General features: G+C 40.3%; 1 protein-coding gene across 8 annotated transcripts in view; it reads right to left on the bottom strand.

The window, feature by feature from the left end:
- Positions 1-16,020: 16,020 nt before the first annotated feature.
- Positions 16,021-21,870, bottom strand: part of TACC1 (transforming acidic coiled-coil containing protein 1) — a 104,908-nt gene continuing 99,058 nt past the window's right edge. For all 8 annotated transcript variants that reach the window (XM_023737856.1, XM_023737858.1, XM_023737861.1 and 5 more), the window contains 2 exons: positions 19,888-20,008; positions 16,021-18,518 (listed from right to left, as the gene is read on the bottom strand). In XM_023737856.1, the coding sequence (XP_023593624.1) occupies positions 18,450-18,518; positions 19,888-20,008 (190 nt within the window). In that variant the 3' untranslated portion in view covers positions 16,021-18,449. The remainder of the gene's footprint in view (positions 18,519-19,887; positions 20,009-21,870) is intronic.

The raw sequence follows: 21,870 nt of genomic DNA, 5'->3' as shown, positions 1-21,870 counted from the left end.
TCTCTCAGTATTTAGTTTTTGGTTTTTTTTTTAAGTTCTCTTAAGGAATCCCTCTGAAGGAGGGAATTGTTTTTGTTTAGGAAAATATCTTGAAGGGACATTTAATTATGAAAAGGTAGGACAAAGAGCCTGAAAGACAAGTCAAATGGAGGAATCTTTGAAATGCTCTGCATAAGAGAAAGAAATTTGATTTTTGTTTGTTTCTTTGTTGTTGTTGGAAAAGCATGGATAAACTAGGAACTGAAGTAGTGGCCAGGTCTAAGCATTGTAGCTAAAGTGGGGCACCCAAGTTACGTCATCGAGGTTTGAATCTATAAAACCTGCCATAACGCACAACTGCAATAAAGCAAATCTGGATATAAAAGAATTGGTGACTGGCCCCCATTCTCTGCCCAGCTCCCATTCTCAACCAGGCTTGGACTAAAGTTCTTATTTTCTTTGAGGGGAGGGAATGGCAAGACAACCTCAGGAGACAAAAGGAGGGTATCTGCATCCCCAGTGTTCTCCCAGCCCGTCGCTGGCATCATCTAACGAGGAGGTTCCTGAAATTGCTGCCACCAGCCTGGAAGTCCAGCCAACCACAGAACCAGGAACTGACCTTGTGGACATTTAAGCCAGAGACATCAGTCACCAGTAGGAGGATGGTGCCAAACATAGCACAGCTGGACCTCTGGACAGCTGGCCAGCAAGCTGCACAAGCTCACCCCAGTCATTTCATGAACCTCACAATAATGCAATCCTGAATTTGGGGGGACTGAAAAACTTAAACCGCATATGTTGTTTTATGGAGGGGTTCTACTGTATACATAAATATTTGGACACTGCCTAGCACATAATAAGCATTCAGTAAGTGCAAGGTGGAGCCCTGGTGGCGCAGTGGTTAAGAGCTCAGCTGCTAACCAAAAGGTCAGCGGTTCGAATCCACCAGCCGCTCCTTGGAAACTCTATGGGGCAGTTCTACTCTGTCCTATAGGGTTGCTATGAGTCAGAATCAACTGGATAGCAACAGGTTTAAGTGCTAGGTATTAGTAGGCATATTCAAATATTCTCATTTGTTTATATTCCCATAATGTTAACTTGTTCTGCAGTAGTCATATCCACAGGAATTCTTTGTTATTATCATTGCTACTTTGGTGAAGATTCAAAAAAGATGCCAAGATCTGTACTACTGCCAATACAGAGCTATCGAAATAGCCATTAGATTCAGAGTGAAGAACAAAACCTCAGTGGAGGAAGGAAGCTGGATCCAAAGCTCACCATAAGAAAGTAAACCTACCTAGAATTCTCAGTACTGTCGGAGAAGGCATTCAATTTTCCACAAAGCAGTCACTTGAATGGAGATTCAAGTCAATCCTATCCATATCTTCAAGTGTAAAGGAGAACCCCAAACCAAGCCAAACCTACTGCTGCTGATTCAATTTCCAACTCAGAGTGACCCTATAGGACAGAGTAGAGCTGCCCCATAAGGTTTCCAAGGCTGTAATCTTTATGGAAGCAGATTCCCAGGTCTTTTCCCCCTCTGAGAGGCCAGTGGCTTCGAATTGCCGACCTTTCGTCAGAAGCTGAGCACTTAACCATTGCACTATCAGGCCTCCTTCTTCAATCTATAAGATATATATTTTATACACACCCTGTAGTACTGACCTCTGTCAGAAAAAATTGTGAAAGACTTTGAAATGGACCAAAATAAAAAATATGTATCTATATACCATATACAGATTTAACATATATATTAAGTATATAATATATATATGGAGACCTGGTGGCACAGTGGTTAAAAGCTTGGCTGCTAACCAAAAAGGTTGGCAGTTCGAATTCACCAGCTGCTCCTTGGAAACCCTATGTGGCAGTTCTACTCTGTCCTGTAGGGTCTCTATGACTCAGAATTGACTCGATGGCAACAGGTTTGGTTTTTCAGTTAATATATACATAACCCACTTATCTGGGTTATCTCCATCTTTCACTGTCTTTGAACTCTTTTACAATTTTGTAAATTGTTGTTGTTCCGACTCATAGCAACCCTATGTACTACAGAACAAAACACTGCCCAGCCCTGCGCCATCCTGACGATCGTTGTTATGCTTGAGCTTATTATTGCAGCTAATGTGTCAACCCTTTCGTTGAGGGTCTTCTTCTTTTTCACTGGCCCTCCACTTTACCAAGCATAATGTCCTTCTCCAGGAAATGATCCCTCCTGATAACATGTCCAAAATATGTGAGATGTAGTCTCGCCATCTTTGCTTCTAAGGAGCATTCTGGTTGTACTTCTTCCAAGACAGATATGTTTGTTCTTTCAGCAGTCCATGGTATATTCGATATTCTTTGCCAACACCACAATTCAAAGGCGTCAATTCTTCTTCAGTGTTCCTTATTTATCATACAGCTTTCCCATGCATATGAGCGGATTGAAAGCACCATGGCTTGGGTCAGGCACATCTTAGTCTTTAAGGTGACATCTTTGCTTTCCAATACTTTAAAGAGGTCTTTTGCAGCAAATTTGCCCAATGTGTCTTTTGATTTCTTGACTGCTGCTTCCATGGGTGTTGATTGTGGATCCAGGTAAAATGAAATCCTTGATGACTTCAATCTTTTAACCGTTTATCGTGATGTTGCTTATTTGTCCAGTTGTGAGGATTTTTGTTTTCTTTAGGTTGAGGTGTAATCCATACTGAAGGCTGTGGTCTTTGATCTTCACCAGAAAGTGCTTCGAGGCCTCTTCACTTTTAGCAAGCAAGGTTGTGTTATCTGCATAATGCAGGTTGTTAATGAAGCTTCCTCCAATTCTGATACCCCGTTCTTCATATGGTCCAGCTTCTTGGATTATTTTCTCAGCATACAGACTGAATACGTATGATGAAAGGATACAAGCCCAACAGACACCTTTCCTGACTTTAAACCACACAATATTCCCTTATTCTCTTGGAAAGACTGCCTCTTGATCTATGTAAATTATAGAAAACTGATATTAATGCAAATGATTCTGTCCATAGAAATGCAAATTAACTGTGTGAAGTAGATGTAATTGATTATTGCCTTGAGGATAGGTCTATTTTGCATGTATTTACAAATTTATTTCAGAATTCCTTATTCTCTATGTATGTCGCTGCTCTTTGAATCCTCCTTCGAGCCAGTTATAACATCTTACTGGTTCCCTCATTAGTTAATGAATTAAATAAAATCTTTGCTATGTATTCACATTTTCTGTGTCAAAGTCATGATTATACCGTCTTCTAAAAATTATTTTTTAACACTCCATAGAGTTATTGTGAGGATTAAGTGATTTAATGTGTGTCAAATCCTTAGAGTAGTGCTTGGCACATAGAAAGCACCTAAGTGTTAGTGATTATTGTTATTATCTATATTATAGCACTCAATACACTATAATTGTTCACGTCTCTCTCCTTCATTGAACTTCCTCTCCCTCCACAATGTAAGGTGCATTAGGACAGGAATTCTGTAATTCTAGCACCAGGAGCAGTAGAACCAAGCACCAAGAACTCCAGCACAAAGAACATAGTAAGGAATCAACAGATTAGTTAAATAAATGAATGAATCAGAGCAGGGCTTGGCAAACTTTCTGTAAAGGATGAGCTAATAAATACAAAATAAATACTTTGCGGGCCATACAGAAACTTAACTCTGTGGCACAAAAGCAGCCATACACAATACGTAAATGCATAAACGTAGCTGTGTTTCAAGACAACTATTTATAGATGCTGGAATTTAATATAATTTTCACATGACATAAAATATTATTCTTTTGGTTATTTTCTCAACTATTTAAAAATATAAAAACCATTCTTATTTCACAGGTTATACAAAAACCGGCTCTGGGCCAGATTTGGTCCATGGCCATAGTTTGCTGACACCTGAGTTAGATAATGGATACATTAAAGGCAAGAATTATGCTTATTCATATAACCTTTAATCTAGTCCTTATTTCATAATAAAAACCAAAAAAAAAAAAAACCTTGTTGCCATCAAGCCAATTCTGATTTCATAATAGGTGTTCAAAACATGTTTGTCGAATTAAGTATCAGATGGATAAAGGCAAAGGGAAACATTTTAGGGGAGTGAGTTGCTAAATCATTTCAGAAAGATTCAGTTTGTAATGACAGGATGATGACTGGCTGGCCAAATCTGTCGCAGGGGGGTGGGGGTGGGGTGGCAGTAATCCGTCCCAACTGCATCAACCAAGTCCTTTGTCATAATCACTCTTAACTAAACTCTTAAGTGACACTGATGGTTTTATACACAGCCTGCAAACTTCCTTAAAACCTGTTTAGAACAAAATGAAATTTTAAATAAGTCCAGATAATATCTGCTGATCAAAGCACCCAGAATTACATTAAAGGATATCTTCTCCTGGCAAGCTAGAAAAACTGTTGTTAGCTGCCAAGCTGGCATCCCCACCCAACTCATGGCGACCCCATGGGACTGTAACATATCGGTGTTGATCAATTTCATAGATCCCTTTCAGAATTAGGAAAATGCCAGATCAATGACCAAAAATACAGATAAGTCCAGGATTTGATCCACCTACATAATTGAAATGGACCTAGCTGGAATCTACAGATAATGCCTACTTTGTCTCCTGGTATACACGCCTCCCTTCCCCTCTATCACTGTCTCCCAGACACATCAAAAGCATTTGCCTCCAGGGTAGGAACCCTCTCCAGCCTGAAGAGCATGTATCCCTTGACACTCAGTAACTGAAGTTACACACACGAAGGTGTAGTTACATTTTTTGCTTAAAATAATAATTAAAAAAAAAACCTGTTGCTGTTGAGTCAATTCCCACTCATAGTGACCCTATAGGACAGAGTAGAACTGCCCCCATAAGGTATCCAAGGAGCAGCTGGTGGATTCTAACTGCTGATGTTTTGCGATCTTTTGGTTAGCAGGCAAGCTTTTAACCACTGCGCTACCAGGGATCCACATTTTTTGCTTGGGGGGTTGCAATTCCATTTCTTTTCTTGTGTCTATGAAACAACTTTGTTTAGGGCTCAAATGCTAATTTGGATGGCTGGACTTTCAAAGGAGAATTCCACAAGAAGTAGCATTTCTCAATGCAGGACTATGACCAATAGAATGAGAATAGATCTGTCAGAAGAACATGTCTGGAATAAGAAGGAAAACAGAACAAACACTGGAAAAGAGCTCAAGTTTTAAGAAAAATTTAAAATGGTGGCATACTCAAATACACATGTACTTTTAAAAAGAACATAGAGTCACAGAGCTAGCCCAAACCCCTGGTTCTATAGGTGAGGAAGGTGGCCCATGGTCACTTTAATAAGTAACTGGCCCAGAACCCCAGTGCATAGGGAACCCAGCTCTCTTCACAACTTGACTCATGCTCTTTGTTATTGATTTTGTTTTTGTTCTTGTTTTGTGACTTAGGAGACCCCCATGCGTTACAGTGTAGACTTGCTGCATAGGGTTTTCTTGGCTGTAATCTTTATGGTAGCTGATTGCCAGGCCTGTTTCTTCCGCAGTGCCCTTGGGTGGGTTTGAACAGCCAACCTTTCGCTTACCAGCCCAGTACAAACTGTTTGCGCCACCCAGGGACCTTTTTGCTCAAGCTCTTTGCATAGGAGGTGCAGGAGGGAAAGGAGGGGGGGCCTTTCTTTCATCTAAGATAAAATACCACATATCACCTTGTCCTTTTACAGCTTTAAAAAAATTTTTTATAAAGTAATATATCGTCTTGAAAAAGAGATCGCCAATACGACCACTTAGCTGTAACCATGGTAATGCTCGCCTCCAAAGTAGGGGTCAAGAGCTCATTCTCCTTCGGTGTCCCTTTGTGTAACAGACACACAAGTACAGTCATGCCAGAAAAGCAGTGGGGAGGAGCTAAGGAAAGGGTGCAAGAAATGAAGAAAGATAGCTTCCCCCTCACCGCAGCATCTACCTAGGACTTGGTGTCGCCAATGCAGCCAGGAGCTGCTCGGCCTTTGTCAAGCAAGACCTGTCCCTCCAGTCCATTAGCAAACAAAACCTTAGGAGATGGTGATGGGTGTGGCTCAATTGGGAGCTGCGCAGACCAAGCCAACCTGCCCCCTCCTGTCCATTGTCCTCAAAGCCCTGGGCATGGCTCAAGCCAGTCAAACCTGGTTTACTAGCCTACATGCCAAAGAAAAAATGCAATTTTCTTACTGTACCTGTGTACCATGATAACCTATGTAGTCCATAATATTTGTATGTACTTCCTTGTGAGAGACATATAAAAGGTTCTGTCTCCCTCTGTTTGGGGAGCTTCATTTGAGTATACACCTCCTTGCCCCTTGCCTCCGCACTTGCAATAAATGTTCTTTCTCTCTCCTCACCTTGGCATGTCTTTATTGATGAGAAGCCGTGCTGAGCAGGATCTGCTTTGGGTAAATTAAAGCCAAAAAACCAAACCAGTTGCCGTTGAGTCGAATCCGACTCACAGTGACCCTATAGGACAGAGTAGAACTGCCCCCTAGGGTTTCCAAGAAGCACCTGCTGGAGTCCAACTGCCAACGTTTTTTTAGCAGCCATAGCTCTTAACCACTACGCCACCAAGGTTTCACTGGTACATGGCAAATGCTCAATAAATAGTCAAACACTCTTGGTATACCGTATCGGTGGGGTAAGAAATAGCGAAGGGTGCTGGAGCCATGAAGGCTTGATGAGCCCCTGAAACTATAGCCCTGAAATAATCTTTAAACCTTAAACCAAAAATATCCCTTCAAGTCATCTTAAAACCAAATAATAGTTTAGCTTAATTAGTAAAGAATGTCTGCCTTGAACATTGTGCTCTTTTAAGATGTCTATATGGGATCAAATTGACAATATCAACTCCGAAAGACTAGATAGGAACCTTGGGGAGGGGGGCAGCGAGTTTATGTGAATGGGGGAGGAACAACTCAGAAAAGCAGGGTGAGAATGGTTGTACAACTTGAAGACTGTAGTCAGTGTCACTGAATTGTATATGTAAACGCTGTGGAGTAGATGTATGTTTTGCTGTGTATATTCTCAGCAGCAACAACAAAATAAATAAAATTAAAAAAAAAAAAGAAAGAAATAGGGAAGGGTAGAAGTAGAGAGCTAACCATGAAAGAAGAGGCAAAGTTTAGAGAATCTTTGCAACTTTTCTGTAGATCCAAAGTTATCCCAAAATAAGTTTTAAAACCTTTAGAGAAGCTGGTGGTTATTTCAAGTAATATTTCAATGGACCCATCTTATTTTACCAGACCTCTGGAATTCTCTGATTTCCCGTTAGCCTATTTCCTGAATTCAAACCCTGGGATTCAACTTTAAATTTTTAATCACACTTCTGAAAATACATGGTGATCTTGTGACTTAGTCACTTATTCATTTAACATTCCTGTATTAATTGCTCATGGCTAATTTGGTAGCAATTGGTGGATAACTGAAAATCACCCAAATATAGCTAAGATTTAAATAAGAGATCTTCCATCTCCTGTACAAACATTTATAACTTAGAATTGAATCAAACAACTGGGCGCAATGCGAAGAATGTAACCAATGTCACTGAACAATGTGTAGAAATTGTTAAATGGGAGCATGTTTTGATGTGTGTATTTTCACCAAAAATGAAATGGAAAATAAAAAAAAAAAAACCTTACAAAGAGAATTAAGTATAAGAACTTGTAAGTAAAGGAGAATGAAGAAGATCAAAGACACAAGGGAAGGATTAGGGTCCTGGACAGAGCAGGAGAAAAATGTAGAACAAAATTCAAACTCACACACACACAAAAAGACCAGGCTTGCTGGTCTGACAGAGACTGGAGAAACCCCAAGAATATGGCCCCCACGGACACTCTCTTAGGTCAGTACTGAAGTTGCTCCTGAGGTTCACCTTTCAGCCAAAGATTAGACAGGTCTATAGGGCCAACAATGACACACGAGGGACGTCCTTCATAGTTCAACCACGTATATGAGACTACTGGCACATCAGCCCAAAAGCAAAGACAAGAAGGCAGGAAGGGACAGGAAAACTGTACAAATGGAAACAGGGAACCTGGGGTGGAGAAGGGGAGAGTGTTGACACTTTGCAGGGTTGGCAACCAATGTCACAAAAGAATTTGTGGATTAACTGTTTAATGAGAAACTAATTTGTTATGTAAACTTTCACCTAAATCACACACACACACGCACACAAAAGAATTTGTAAGCAAGGAGAATGCTTGCTTCCAACTGAGGCTGCACTTATTCAAATGTGAGTACGGCTAGTTTCCAGCAGCAGTAGCAAAACAGAAATGGGCACTGACCTTCAGCAGCCTGCCCAGGAGGAGGAAGAGGTTGGTACGCTGAGGATGGGGGAAAGGAAAAGAATTTTTCATTTATTCTTTATATGCTCCCCTCCTCACTTCCTCTTTTCTTCTCTCCCTTTCAACTGAGCATCGGAAAGGAATTCTTATGTCCTGTTTTCTGAACGCAGCTTCATGTTCCTGTTCTAAAGTTTTGATTTCTTCTTCAAGTTACCATAACTTGTGGTTGTTTGTTGCTAAGAGTTCTAACCCTGTCGCTTACTTTTTAAAAAAATGGAGACTGCAATCTTAAGTTATTTTTTACTCCCATAAAACCCTTGACTGATTCAATGACCCCCGTTCCCATGACCGAAAGTTAGTGGCTTTTAAACTTAAAAAAAAAAAAAAAAAACACTCAAACTTTTCATGCCCCAGCCCAAGACAATTAAAATTGCAACCCAGTGCACATAAAGACACACAGGTGAAATAAAAGTTCCATGAATCAGTAAGTACTTACCTTCACTATTTACCCTTCCTTACAACAGTAGCTCTTTTCTGTTATCATTTATTTCATAGCCTCTAAAATGGGGTTATGAAGCTCTGGTGGCACAGTGGTTAAAATGCTCAGCTACTAACCAAAAGGTTGGTAGTTCAAACCCACCTGCTGCTTTGAGGGAGAAAGATGTGGCAGTCTGTTTCCGTAAAGATTACCCACTGCCGTCAAGTCGATTCCGATTCATATCAACCCTACAGGACAGAGTAGAACTACTCCGCAGGGTTTCCAAGGAGCGCCTGGCAGATTCAAACTGCCAACCTTCTGGTTAGCAGCCTAAGCTCTTAACCACTGCGCCACCAGGGCTCCTCTGTAAAGATGACTGCCTTGGAAACTCTATGGGGCAGTTCTACTCTGTCCTATAGGGTCGCTATGAGTCGGAATGGACTCGAAGGCAATGGGTTTAAAATGGGGTTTGTGCGGCAATTTGAAAAACATGGCCCTAAAAAGTGTAGTCTGGGGGAGTGGAGCCCCCCAGTGACCATTCACACACATTTGCACTGGAAGCGGATGCAGAAAGTAAAATCATATTTCAGACATCTGATTTTTGCTGAAAATTGGTGATGATCAAAGATCAATTAAAAGGGAGGAAGAAAAGAAGTGTCTGGAAAACTTGGGACTTTGTAAAAGACAAATTACAGTACGTTTCAGCCCTTCATTGAAATAGAGGATACATTCATTACTGCACATCATAATGAGGGCTGTTTGGACTCTTTTTAAGATTTTAGAAAAATATTGTGAAAATGCCGAATGCACCAAATTAGCTAATTATGCCGTCATTTTAGATGTCTAGGGGGAAAAGAAAAGGTTTCTAAGTCTATACAATGTCTTACAGTTGAATATTTGTGATTATGAGTTTGCACGTCTTAAAAATTCACACATTTTGTCAATATTTTCAGAAATGCAGAAAAGACAGGCGGGCCATCTTCACAGGGTGTGCAATTGAGCTGAGTCTGTGGGCATATTACCCAGGAAATGTTGAGCATGTGTCCATTTTAATCATAGGAATGATGGCCCAGTTGTTGTAATGGCATTCTCTTTGGAAGAGGCCTTGGAGAACATAACCCAAATACTTCATCTTATGAACAAGGTAACTGAGGCTGAGAGAGGAGCAGTCCAGCAGATAGAACAAGAGCCTGGAGTTGGATGTTGGTTCTGGGTTTAAGCCCAGGCTTTTTCCTTTACTGTGTAATATGGGATGGCTACTTCACCTCTCTGAACACTGTAGCCAGGGTAGACAGGGCAAAAAGCTCTGTGGAGTCAGTCTTGTGACAAGTCTGCTATTGCCAATATATTTCCAGACAGATGTTTCAAGAATGATTTTGAAAGGGAAACTGGGGGAACTTTTGCCTTGTGGTTAGCACGTCAGGGAAACTTGTTAAATCACAAAATCTGAGGGAGGGACCTTCTAACGTATTTGGTCCAACTGAGGAAGAAGAGGAGAGGAAGTTAAGGACCTGCCCAATGCAGTTGATAAAAACGAGGACTAGAATTCAGGTGCTAGCCTTCCAGGCCAAAGCTGTATCAAAAAAAAAAAAGCATGAAATGAAGAATTGGAGTTCTGTTTTACCCCAACAATGCCTTTCCAATATCCCAATTAATTATGCTTATTTGACTAGGTTTCATGTTCCCATAATAATGAACTTTGGTGACATGACTAGGCAAAGCCTTCTCTAATATCCATTGAAATATTCCCATCTGAGATGAGGAAAAGAGCAAGAAAAATCATTTAGGGAATAAAAAGTCCCCCTTTGCATTATTGAAGAATATATTCCAAAAGTATGCCCAACATGTGGTGGCCTTAAGAAGAACAGGATTTGGAATCAAAGATACCTGGGTTCAAATGACAGCTCTATTCTCCCGGGTAGCTGAATGATCTTATGTTAGCCTCAGTTTTTTCTATTACTTAAAAAAAAAAAAAAAAAAATTCCACCTACGTGGAATTGTTGATTACAATTTGGTGAACACAAATATGTTGTGATATATTTGTAAAGGCACGTGGCACATGGGGACTGAAATGTCAGTTACCCTTTCCTTTTGAATGGGCTAAAAAGTGAATTTGTTAACTGAATTATATTTTCAGTCTGTTCTTGAATATATATTCCCATGGTTATCAAACTGCAAATGGTTTAAACATTTTAGCAAAGGAAAAAATAATGATCACAGAAACCTAGTGTTCCGTGGCTGGTACAGGTCTGGGGAGTCTTGGCATGGTCTGGAATACAGAGGAGGAATCTCCTTTCCCCATTTAATAGCTTAATCACCCCATTTTGGGAATCTCTGTCTTGAGTTTATCCTCCATTCTTCTACCTCCTATCAATCTCAATAAAAGAACAAACTAGGTAACTCTCAAGTTTTCAAAGTTTTGTTTTTGAGATGAAGTTCTGACAAATCTAATTTTAAAAATCATACATGGCTCTAAAGGGGAATCACCACTGAAAATTTCTTAAACTTGAAGTTTCAGGTGATGATAACCACTATCATTTATTAAGGACCAAAGAGCCAGGCACTATGCAAGCATTACTGCTCCAATCGTCCCATCAGCCTTATGAGGTGAGAACTATCATCCCCAGAGTTAGAACAACTGATGCCCAGTGAGATGAAATAACTGAAAAGATGGGATCTGAACCTACTGTGAGCCTGGAGTCCACATTATTCAATACCACCTGATGCTCTAACCAGTTTGCACATCCTTCCTATTAAACTTCCCTCTTCCTAGGGCTCCGTTAATACTGTCTGTGCAACACAACTTAGAAATTCCATGCCCCTGCTAGTGGGAGTATAAAATGGTACAACCGCTATGGAAAACAATATGGTGTCTCCTTAAAAAGCTAGACTGAAAATACCATACTAGGAATATATCCCACTCCTAGAAATATATCCTAGAGAAGAGGTGTCACACAAATAGACATATGCACACCCATGTTCACTGCAGCATATTCACAATAGCAAAAAGATGGAAACAATCTAAGTGCCCACTAACAGATGAATGGATAAACGAATTATGGTACATAGACACAACGGAATATTACACAATGATAAAAGAACAATGATGAATCCTTGAAACATCTCACGACATGGATGAATCTGGACAGCACTACGCTGAGTGAAATAAGTAAATCACAAAAGGAAAATTTTATATGAGACCACTATTATAAAAGCCCAAGAAAAGGTTTACACACAGAAAAAAACAATCTTGGATGGTTACAAGGGAGGGGAGTGGTAGGGAGGGGAAATCACTAACTAGAAAGTAGACAAGTGTTAACTTTGGTGAAGGGAAAGACAACACACAGTATAGGGGAAGTCAGCACAAGCTGACTAAGGCAAAGTCATAGAAGCTCCCTAGACACATCCAAACACCTTGAGAGACTTGAGTTTACTGTCGCTGAGGGCTGGGGACCATGGTCTCGGTGGACATCGAGGTCAATTGGCTTAGCATAGTTCATAAACAAACTGTTCTACATTCCACTTTGGTGAGTAGCATCTGGTGTCTTAAAAGCTTACAAGCAGCCATCTAAGATACATCTATTGGTCTCATCCAGTCTGGAGCAAAGGAAAATGAAGAAAACCAAAGACACAAGGAAAATATTAGTTCAAAGGACTAATGGACTACATGAACCAGAGACTCCACCAGCCTGAGCCCAGGACTAGATGGTGTCTGGCTACCACCACCAACCACTCTGACAGGGATCACAATAGAGGGTCCCAGACCGAGTGGGAGAAAATGTAGAACAAAATTCAAATTCACAAAAAAAGACCAGACTTACTGGTCTGACAGAGACTGGAGGAACCCCGGAGACTACGGCCCCCGGCCACCCTGCTAACTCAGAACTGAAGCCACTTCTGAAAGCCACCTTTCAGCCAAAGATTAGGACAGGCCTATAAAACAAACAATAACACACTTGAGGAACGTGTTTCTTAGTTCGATCAAGTATGTGAGACCAAATGGGCAATACCTGCCCAAAAGCAAAGACAAGGCAGGAAGGGACAGGAAAACTGGAGGAATGGACACTAGAAACACGGGGTGTAAAGGGAAAGGGGGAGAGTGCTGACACAATGCAGGGGTTGCAACCAATGTAACAGAACAATTTGTCTATAAATTTTTGAATAAGAAACTAATTTGTGCTATAACTTTCACCAAAAACACACACACACAAATGGCAGTATCACCTCCTAGTTATTGTATAGGATTCTCTCCTGGCAGTTCAGGAGCATACACTAGAAATGTTCCTTTAAGGAAACTTACAGGCTGCAAGATGTTAGGATGTGACAAATAGGAACAAAGTGACAGCGCTCTGATTTTCCTTACTGGATCCCCAAATTGCAAAATGAAGCCTTAACCACCCTCTTAGCTTTTTCTGTAATACAACTCACAAAATTCCCTGCCAACCCCCCTCCTCCTGAAGAGAAGAGTTGGTCTGGCCAGTGTTGAGAAAGTTTTTCCTGGTGTTAACCTAGAAGAAACAGAAAACGTCAACTATTTTCTGTGGGCTGTTGTACAATGTTTACATAGTTCTGGCTTACCCCGTGTCCTTCAACGATTCAGAAAGCTTGGGATGACTTAGGTTCTTAGGACTTGAAAAAGGCCAGGGCAGACAACCAGTCTCTGAACAAACCCGAGGCACCCAACTAAAAACTTTGTTTGCACAGATGTAAAGGCATGGAAATTTATATGGCAAGGTCTGAATTCCAAAGTTTATTTGTTTTGTTTTTAATTACACACCCAACCAAATGCATAAAACCCCACAAAATGAGTGTAGCGGAAATGTCATCTCTCCTATTTTTAGACTGAAATATGGAACTCATAAAAGCGAGGCTGCCATAAATTTTCAGTCAGGAATAAAACAACTTATAACCGGAGGGGAGGAGGAAAAAAACGCACACACACACACCCCCAAATCTAACAGTGGTAAACAGTTTTTATTCAGGCAATGAAACATGGAAAAAATATATTAGTAATCATTATAATAATTTCATTTGTGTGAGTGTAACTTTTACAAATATTTATCTGACATATAAAAGGGGAAATTATTGTGCATATAAAATTTATGCAAATGATTATTCCACACAACAATCCCGATAGCAGCAGTCAACATGGCGCCCGTTGCTCCGGACGAGGGGCTCCTCACACACCTCTGGGCACTCGTCGGGGCGCAGGGGAAGCAGATGTGCAATTCACGTTACTTATTGGCACATTAGTACGTATGGACATCTAGTGGCAAACACACACTTGTAACAGCAACACTGAAATGTTTACTGCTGCCTCTGAGATTTAAAAGAAATGCCTGGATCCCGTTGCAGTGGGTGTGAAGGAGCGAGGCTGAAGCTGTGGTGACATACAGACTGCCCTGTACCTGGACTGCGGGTTGTTTCAGAGTTCACATTTTTGTTAAGATCATGTGAAAATTATTCATAAATATAGACTATTGGTTAGCAGTGTGACCCGGAAATACTTTTTGGAGTATATTTTGGATGCCACTAAAAGGCAGAGACAGCAAAGTGGCATCTTTACAGCTCTGAATGAAGAGTAAATACAGGGAAGGGTGAGGCCACACCTCAGCTCCAAGCCTGGCCTTCTTCATATGAGTTAAAGCATTTTACAGACTGCCACAGGCCAGCATCACACACAACATCTCCACATTAGAACTATAACCAGAATATATATATATAATAGCTATAACCATATTATAGTTAATAAAGTCATTCCTTAGGAATCTTGCTTGTCCAAATCTAATTGCATGCTAAGAGGCACAGAAATGGGATTGCATTTGGACGAAAAACTACGAAAAGTGCAATCTTTAGTCTCCAGGATGCAAGCTCTGGCACTAGGGAGTAAGTCTTCGCTGGAGAATACCGTCATATATATTGTCTTCCAGAGAAGAACCTGTGGGAGAAGAGTCTAGTATAGCGGTTCCTTTACCGTTTTCTATATAGGAGACTCAAGGTTTGAATGGTGAATTGTTTCTTAAAAAATAACTGGAGTCTGGAAGCCAATCAAACCTTTCTGGACAGAAGTCTCCTTTTAAAATATTTATTAAAATCTTCAAAGTAGATGACTTTTTGGACCTTTGGCTTGACACGCTGGGATTCCCAGACTATATTTGTTCTTTAATAAGCAAATAACCTAACTTTTAAATTCTTCAGAATATGTACACCTTTACTTTAAAATCCTTTCTTAAATCATTTAATCTTTCAACATCTACTGTCTCTCTTTCCAACAAGAGGATAAAGTAAGAAATCTAAGTCTGAGAGCGGGCTCACACAGTCACACCACCACACGGAAAAAACAACAGCCATGTACAATTCAGGAGATAGCTACCAACTGCAGTGAAAGACCAAAAAGGAAAGAAAAAATTGGCTTTAGAACTTCTACTCCACTAAAAATACGATGTGCTGAATCATTTCTAACTCAACATACACGAGACCTACGATTGCTCTTTAAAAGCTTCATTTTGGGCGTTAGAACCATCAAGCCCTTGTTATGTTTTTTAAGTGAAGCTCCCATATGGCTGCTTTTAGGGGATAAGTTGGTTTATTCTCCCTGTTCATAACTAGACAGAGCTAATTTAGTACTGTCTAATAAATATCTAGGTATTTGTGTGTGAGTTGTACAAAGTCTGGGATGGGTAGAAAGGGTAACTGGCTGGAAAGAAAATTCAACTTGAGCTATCCTCTAAAATGAAATGCAAACCTTCTGGTAGCATCCATACCATTCTGGAATGCTGCCAAATCCTCAGAGCTTTTCACCATCATGTGCTTCTGCATTTCCTAATTTGGCTGGGTTTGAAGAAGCTAGAGACCACGTGAGAAAACCGGGCTTCTCAATAATTCCAGAACAGTTTTACAGAACAAAAGGTTTGGGTAGGTCACCGGCTTCAAGGAGCGTCTCCAAATAAAGTAAGTCTCTGGCGGTCTGGCTGTAGCTGACTACCTCACCAACCAAACAACAAATTGTTCACTCTGTCTTACATCAAATTCTCCAATTAAAATACGGTTAGATAAAGTCTAGCCACACTTTGGCAAAGTAAAAACTAAAGAAATGCCTTTGGATCCAGAGTTTCAGCAAAATTATCTAATAGACCCCCAAAACTACTTTGTAAAGCAGCAGCTTCCTTAACGTTTTCCTTCTTCACTTTTTCAATACGGTTATTATTGCTTAACTAACAAGTAATTTGGCCCCCACGTGTTTTGAAGTAAAACTCTAGACTACATTCTCACTCTCCAGAGTTTCAAAAGTTTTTTTTTTTTTGCTTATTTTTAAAGAGAAATAAACAAACATACCTCATTCTGGCTAGCACAGTTTCCTGATTTGCCAGCTGTACAAGCTACATTTTCATTCTTGTTGGAAAGTATCCATCTATTAAATTAAAATTAAGAGCATTTCCATGTAATGGTCATGGCTGAGAGGCCAGTGGCAAATATTCTTAACAAGGACCCTTTTGTATTCCTTGCTCAGCAACTTCATTCCCTAGGGTCTGGATTTTAAGGGTCTCTCTACCAGCGTGTTAGGAAACGACTGTCGTCACCTTTATTGTAACACATAGCTACCTTTTTAATACATAATAAGCCTAAAGAAAAAAAAGACTATGGATTTATAATGGAGACCATGAAAAGTCTTTTATGCTGAAAACAGAACAATATAAAACAAGTAAGCATGGACGTGTCACCAAAACACAGCAGCAAAAAGGTTTTGTAATGTTTTTGCAGACTGCAAAGTTAATTTCCCTAGTAGTTGAGGGCCATGGCTGAAAGAGGAAATCAGTTATACCAGCTGCAGACATATGTATCTGCCACTAGAACTATTAGTATGGCATTCACATCAAGCCACAGTAACTGCTTTCAAAGTCCAAACGATTGTCAAGTCACTCCTTCAACCAAAGATAATCTCTGTTGTTCTTTTTTGTACAAAATGTTAAGACAATAGGCTTTAAAATACAGCCTAAGCACCAATTATGATTAACGCATATTGGTAAAACATGACTTCTGGCTTTAAAAGACATTGACTTTCCTGTGGCTAAAGACTGCACCCATGTGAACAGTACATTGCTAAAGAAAAAGTCTTTTTTTTTTTTTTTTTTAAGATTTACAGAGGTTCTCTACTAGGCACAACTCATTGCTGAAGTTGGATCATGCAAAAGGTTTACCAGAAAAGTAGGAAAACTTACATGTAGTAGTGAATATAGCGCATATCACCATGAAGACTGTCAGGGTATAAGATTAAGACAAAGGAGTGCTTTAAAATGCTTGCATGGAAAGGAATTCACTGGAATTACATGGAAAATTGTCATTTTGGTGTCAATGGCCTCCCCAGCCCCTGTTCTGAACTGAGTCCAGTAAGAGCTTGAGAAACTTCGTTTAGTTAGTTAGTTAGTATGGATCTTCTCCCTATACTCCCTGCTCCCAGAATTCAAGTTGTCTTTGTTTAAAGATATTTAAAACACACTGATTTTTGAAGTAGTTCGCATGATTTTTACTGCTTGTTTTGTTAAAAATCCCACTATTTTAAGTTTTAAAGGATTTTCTGCTTTTTAAAAAACTTCTGGAGAACAATTTATCACACTTGCAGGAAAAAAGCAAAAACGAGAACTTTCTTCACCTTATAATTGCTAATGGGCCTACAGTTACCTTTCCTTTTAATTAAACGAGATCATCTACGCCTTTTACAAGTAGATTTTCTTTGCATGTTTTAAATAGAAAGATAATAAAGATTAAATGTTGATTTTCGTTTCAACAAGTGGAAGCAGAGGAGACACATGGCTCTAGACAGACTGGCCAAACCCCAGCTTTGAGGGAGTCCCATGCTGCTGTTCATGCAGAAAGTAGACACTACTTTCAGCTGAGGACTAATTCCAAAAGGGCCATCCATACCTGTCAAAGCGAAGGAGCACCCAAATACTAGGGCAACAAAATATTATGGCAAAAAGTCTTTCCCAGACATGCATGACCCGAGTCTGGACTTATGAACCATGAAAGACACAAGCCCGGGGTCTTTACATCTTCAATCCCCCAAATTCTGAGCCAGGACTCTATTTCAAAACAGGGGTTTACATTTATGGGAGTATGTTCTTCGGAGAGAAATTCTTATTTGACTATGTTTCAGGGTAAAAAAAAAAAAAAAGCAGCATATATAAATGTGTGTGTGTGTGTGTGTATGTGTAAACTGGTACACAGAACCTCTTCTTGTTATAAACTAGAGGTAACAATAGGCCAAATTATCTCTTCAAATAAAACCACGGATGTTGAAAATTAAATTCAAAAGATTAAATAATAGGTCACACACAGAAAAAACCAAGATGGTGCAGAAAGGAGATGATCCCAAACAGTAGTCACAAAATCACAAATTTAACATCCTTGAAAATTAGAAACAACTGTAAAACAGACTAAAGATGGAGAAATCACAAATCCTAACTCAGCAGCCTGTTGAACTGGGCCTTAGGACTTGAGCCTTGAGACTGTCGGATGCCTTCTTTCCTGACTCTGCAGGACTCAGGGATTCTCCAGGCTGTCGTGCCGGCAGCAAAGCGGGACAGGCAGCAGGAGGATGTGCTTTTTTTCAGTTTTTTCTCTGCAAAGGGGCAATTACTCCTGGATAAGGCAAAATACTTGTGGTCACGAGGGAAGCAGCCGAATGCAGATCTGCTGGACTAACGGGAAACTCAGTCGGTCTTTCCCAGCTTTGCAATCAGCTCATCACAGATTTTTGTCAATTCTTCGATCTCTTGGTTCTGAAAGACAAATGATGCACTTAGGCAGGCTTCTCTGTCTTCTGAAATGAAGGCCGTTCCAGCTAAATCGTCCCAAGAATGGCGCTTCCCATCTTAACTCAGTGGTTCTTAACTTCACTACATCATGTTGTTGCTAGCTGCTGTTGAGTTGATTTTGACTCACGGTGACCCCATGTGTGCAGAGTAGAACTGTTCCATAGGGTTTTCAAGGCTGTGACCTTTCAAATCAGATTGCCAGGCCTATCTTCCGAGGTGCCTCTGGGTGAGTTTGAACTGCCAACCTTTTGGCTAGTAACTGAGCACTTAACCGTTTGCACCATGCAGGGACTCCTTCAACACGATAGACCCTCCTTAAGGAAATGAAAGCTGTAAGCCTTCTCCCCTGGGAAACATGCATACACTCACAAAAACATACTTGAATTGAGTAGGGATGGACGTAGTCACCTGACCTCTGAAGCTTGTCCACGAGCCTCTGAGTTCCCAAACTTCCTTGTTATTACAGGAATTACCTGGGGGTGCTTGCTAAAAATTATAAGCATCTGGGTCTTAGCACATCAGCATCCCCAGGGACCTGGGATTCTGCAGTCTTATTGAGCACCCTAGCGAGTTATCCGGCCCCATGATAAAAACCCCTCCTCTAGCTGAATGGATGTCACAGGCATTAGTACATACTTACAGGCATAGTAAGAAAAACAGCAGGGACATACAAAGAAGAAATTCTAAAAACTGGGGATCCAGGAGAATAGCTGCTACCACGGTTTTTCATTTATCTACAGCAGAGTTTCTCAGCCATGGCCCCATTAACATTTTGAGCCAAGTTAAGCCTTTGCTGTGGGGAGCTATCTTATGCATTGTAGGATGGATAGCAGCACCCCTGGCCTCTACCCACTAGATGACAGTAGCATCTCCCAGTCATGACCAAGTACATCTCCAGACATTGGCCACTGTCCCCTGGTAGGCAAAATCACCCTGAGAACCAGCGATCTACAGCAATGAAGGGGGAAGGTGGCAGCTCCACATATTGCAAAAAAAACAAAAAGAGAACCAAAAACTGGCCTCATGACTTCAACTAAGAAGTGTCTGCTTCTGAGCTTCAGTAAAACGTAACTTCCTCTCTGTGCCCTGCCTATAGATGATTCCCACCCTGTATGCCTGGGAGTTTACGGGGTCCGTCTGCCTTTACAGAACGAAGGAGAGGTCATCTTGTTTGTCTCCACCTGAGTCAGTTTACAAAGGAGCTGGCCTGAAGCATCTGAACCAAAAGGCCTTGTTCATCCGGATCCATTATAAGCTAAGTACACCAAGGACCAGTGAGAGCCACTGCTGAGGGGGAAACATCTGGTCATCCAGACGGAACCCCTTTCTGTACCTTCTGCTGAAGGGCCCTTTCCAGGGACTCCACCTTCATCTGCTCTTTCCGGAGTCCAGCATGGAGAGCGGCACTCTCAGCCTTTGCTTTTGTTCGAACCTGAGCAATCTCTTCATTGGCTCTGTTTATGGTGTTTTGTTTGGAGAATAAAGAGACAAAAAAAATACACAGTTAGCCATCAGACGCAGTTAAAGAGTCAGGGTACTAATTGCTGACATCCATGACACATGGACCTAAGGGAATGGACTTAATGATAGGAAGAAAAATGAGAATCAGTGATCTAAGTAATTCAATTTTAATTTATAAAAATTCAACCTACACACAACTGCTAAGGAAATTTCCAGGTATAAACCAATGGTAAACTCAATCTCAAGGGCACAACCTCCTTCCAAATTTGTATTTCAGTAGAAAATGGAATCATATAACATTTTCTACAACCATCTTAGATTTTTTCTTAACGAGTTTCAATTTTTTTTAAATTTATGCTTTAGGGGAAAGTTTACAACTCAAGTTAATTTCTCATTCAAAAATTTATACTCATATAATTTTGTGACATTTGTTACAATCCCCACAATGTGACAGCATGCTCCCCTTTTCCACCCCAGGTTCCTTGTGTCCATTTGTCCAGTTCCTGTCCCCTCCTGCCTTGTCATCTTTGCTTTTGGACAGGAGCTGCCCATTTGGTCTTGACATTTGATTGAACTAAGAAGCATGTTCCTCACGTGTGTTATTTTTTGTTTTATAGGCCTGTCTAATCTTTGCCTGAAAAGTGGGCTTCGGGAATGGTTTCAGTTCTGGGTTAGCAGAGCATCCGGGGGCCATAGTTTCGGGGTCTTAGATTTTTTTTTTCTAACTAAATGCAACAGCAGGCAGGAACACGTGGATGATTGCAGCTAAAAGAGTCAGGATACTACCCATTGACATCTGTGAGACATAAACTTAGAGACATGAGTTCATTAACAAGATGCTAAAGCACAAATTTAAAAACATGTGTCAGCTGATAAAAAATTAACTAACGAGAGGATGCTAAAAACTCAGTAGTAATCACCGGCATGCAAATTAAAATCGTAAAGCTTTTTTTAAACTTATCAGATTGGAAAAAATTAACGATGATCTTGTCCTGTGTTGGCTGAAACACAGGGAAACGGGCAGGCTCACATCCTGATGGTAGGAATGGAAACTGATGCCATCTTTGTGGAGGGCAATGTGGCAGTTACTATTAAAATTTAGAATATGTAACACCTCTGGCCTAGCAATTCCACTTTCAGTTATCTGTCCACAGAAATGCTCCCATTTGGCACAATGGGGAATGCACAAGGACGTTCACTTAGCATTATTTACAATGGGAATACATTCAAAACTACCTAAATGGTCACCAATAAAGGAATGGTATAGTCCTACAATCTATTTTTAAAAATTAGATTGAGCTATCTGTTCTGACATAGAAAGATGGCTATGATAGACTGGCAAGAGAAAAAGGAAATTTATATGACTCCAATATTACATTTTTTAAAAAAGTTAAAAAAAAGTCCTAAACTGTTCTGAATCGTATCTGGTTAGGGCACAAAGAAAAGACTGGAAGGATATATAGTAAACCTTTAATAACAATATTTCTGGGAAGTGGGAATGGGAAACGGGAACTTTAAAGTTTTTAGGAATAGGAAGAGAGTAAAATGTGCAAGTATGTATTACTTTTTAGTTAAAAAATAAAGTTGGATGCATCCTTCACACCACTCTCTGGGATAAATTCCAAATGTATTTGGACTTGAAAATTTAAAAAATTAAGCCCTAGAAGTCCTAGAAGGACAACATGGGAGTTAATTTTATACCCAGCCTGGGGAAGATCTTTGTTTCTATGACAGAAAATCCAGAAGCTGTAAATACACGAGCTGATAATAGAAAAACGGGTCTAGAATAAACAGAGCCACTCACAGCAAGGCAAGTGTCTGAACAAACAGCCGCTAAAATATATTCAGTCTCACT

Source organism: Trichechus manatus, unplaced genomic scaffold, assembly GCF_000243295.1.
Source record: "Trichechus manatus latirostris isolate Lorelei unplaced genomic scaffold, TriManLat1.0 scaffold00109, whole genome shotgun sequence".
NCBI lineage: Eukaryota > Metazoa > Chordata > Mammalia > Sirenia > Trichechidae > Trichechus > Trichechus manatus.
The sequence above is the reverse complement of the archived record's forward strand: the minus strand, read 5'-3'. Positions and strand labels throughout refer to the sequence as shown.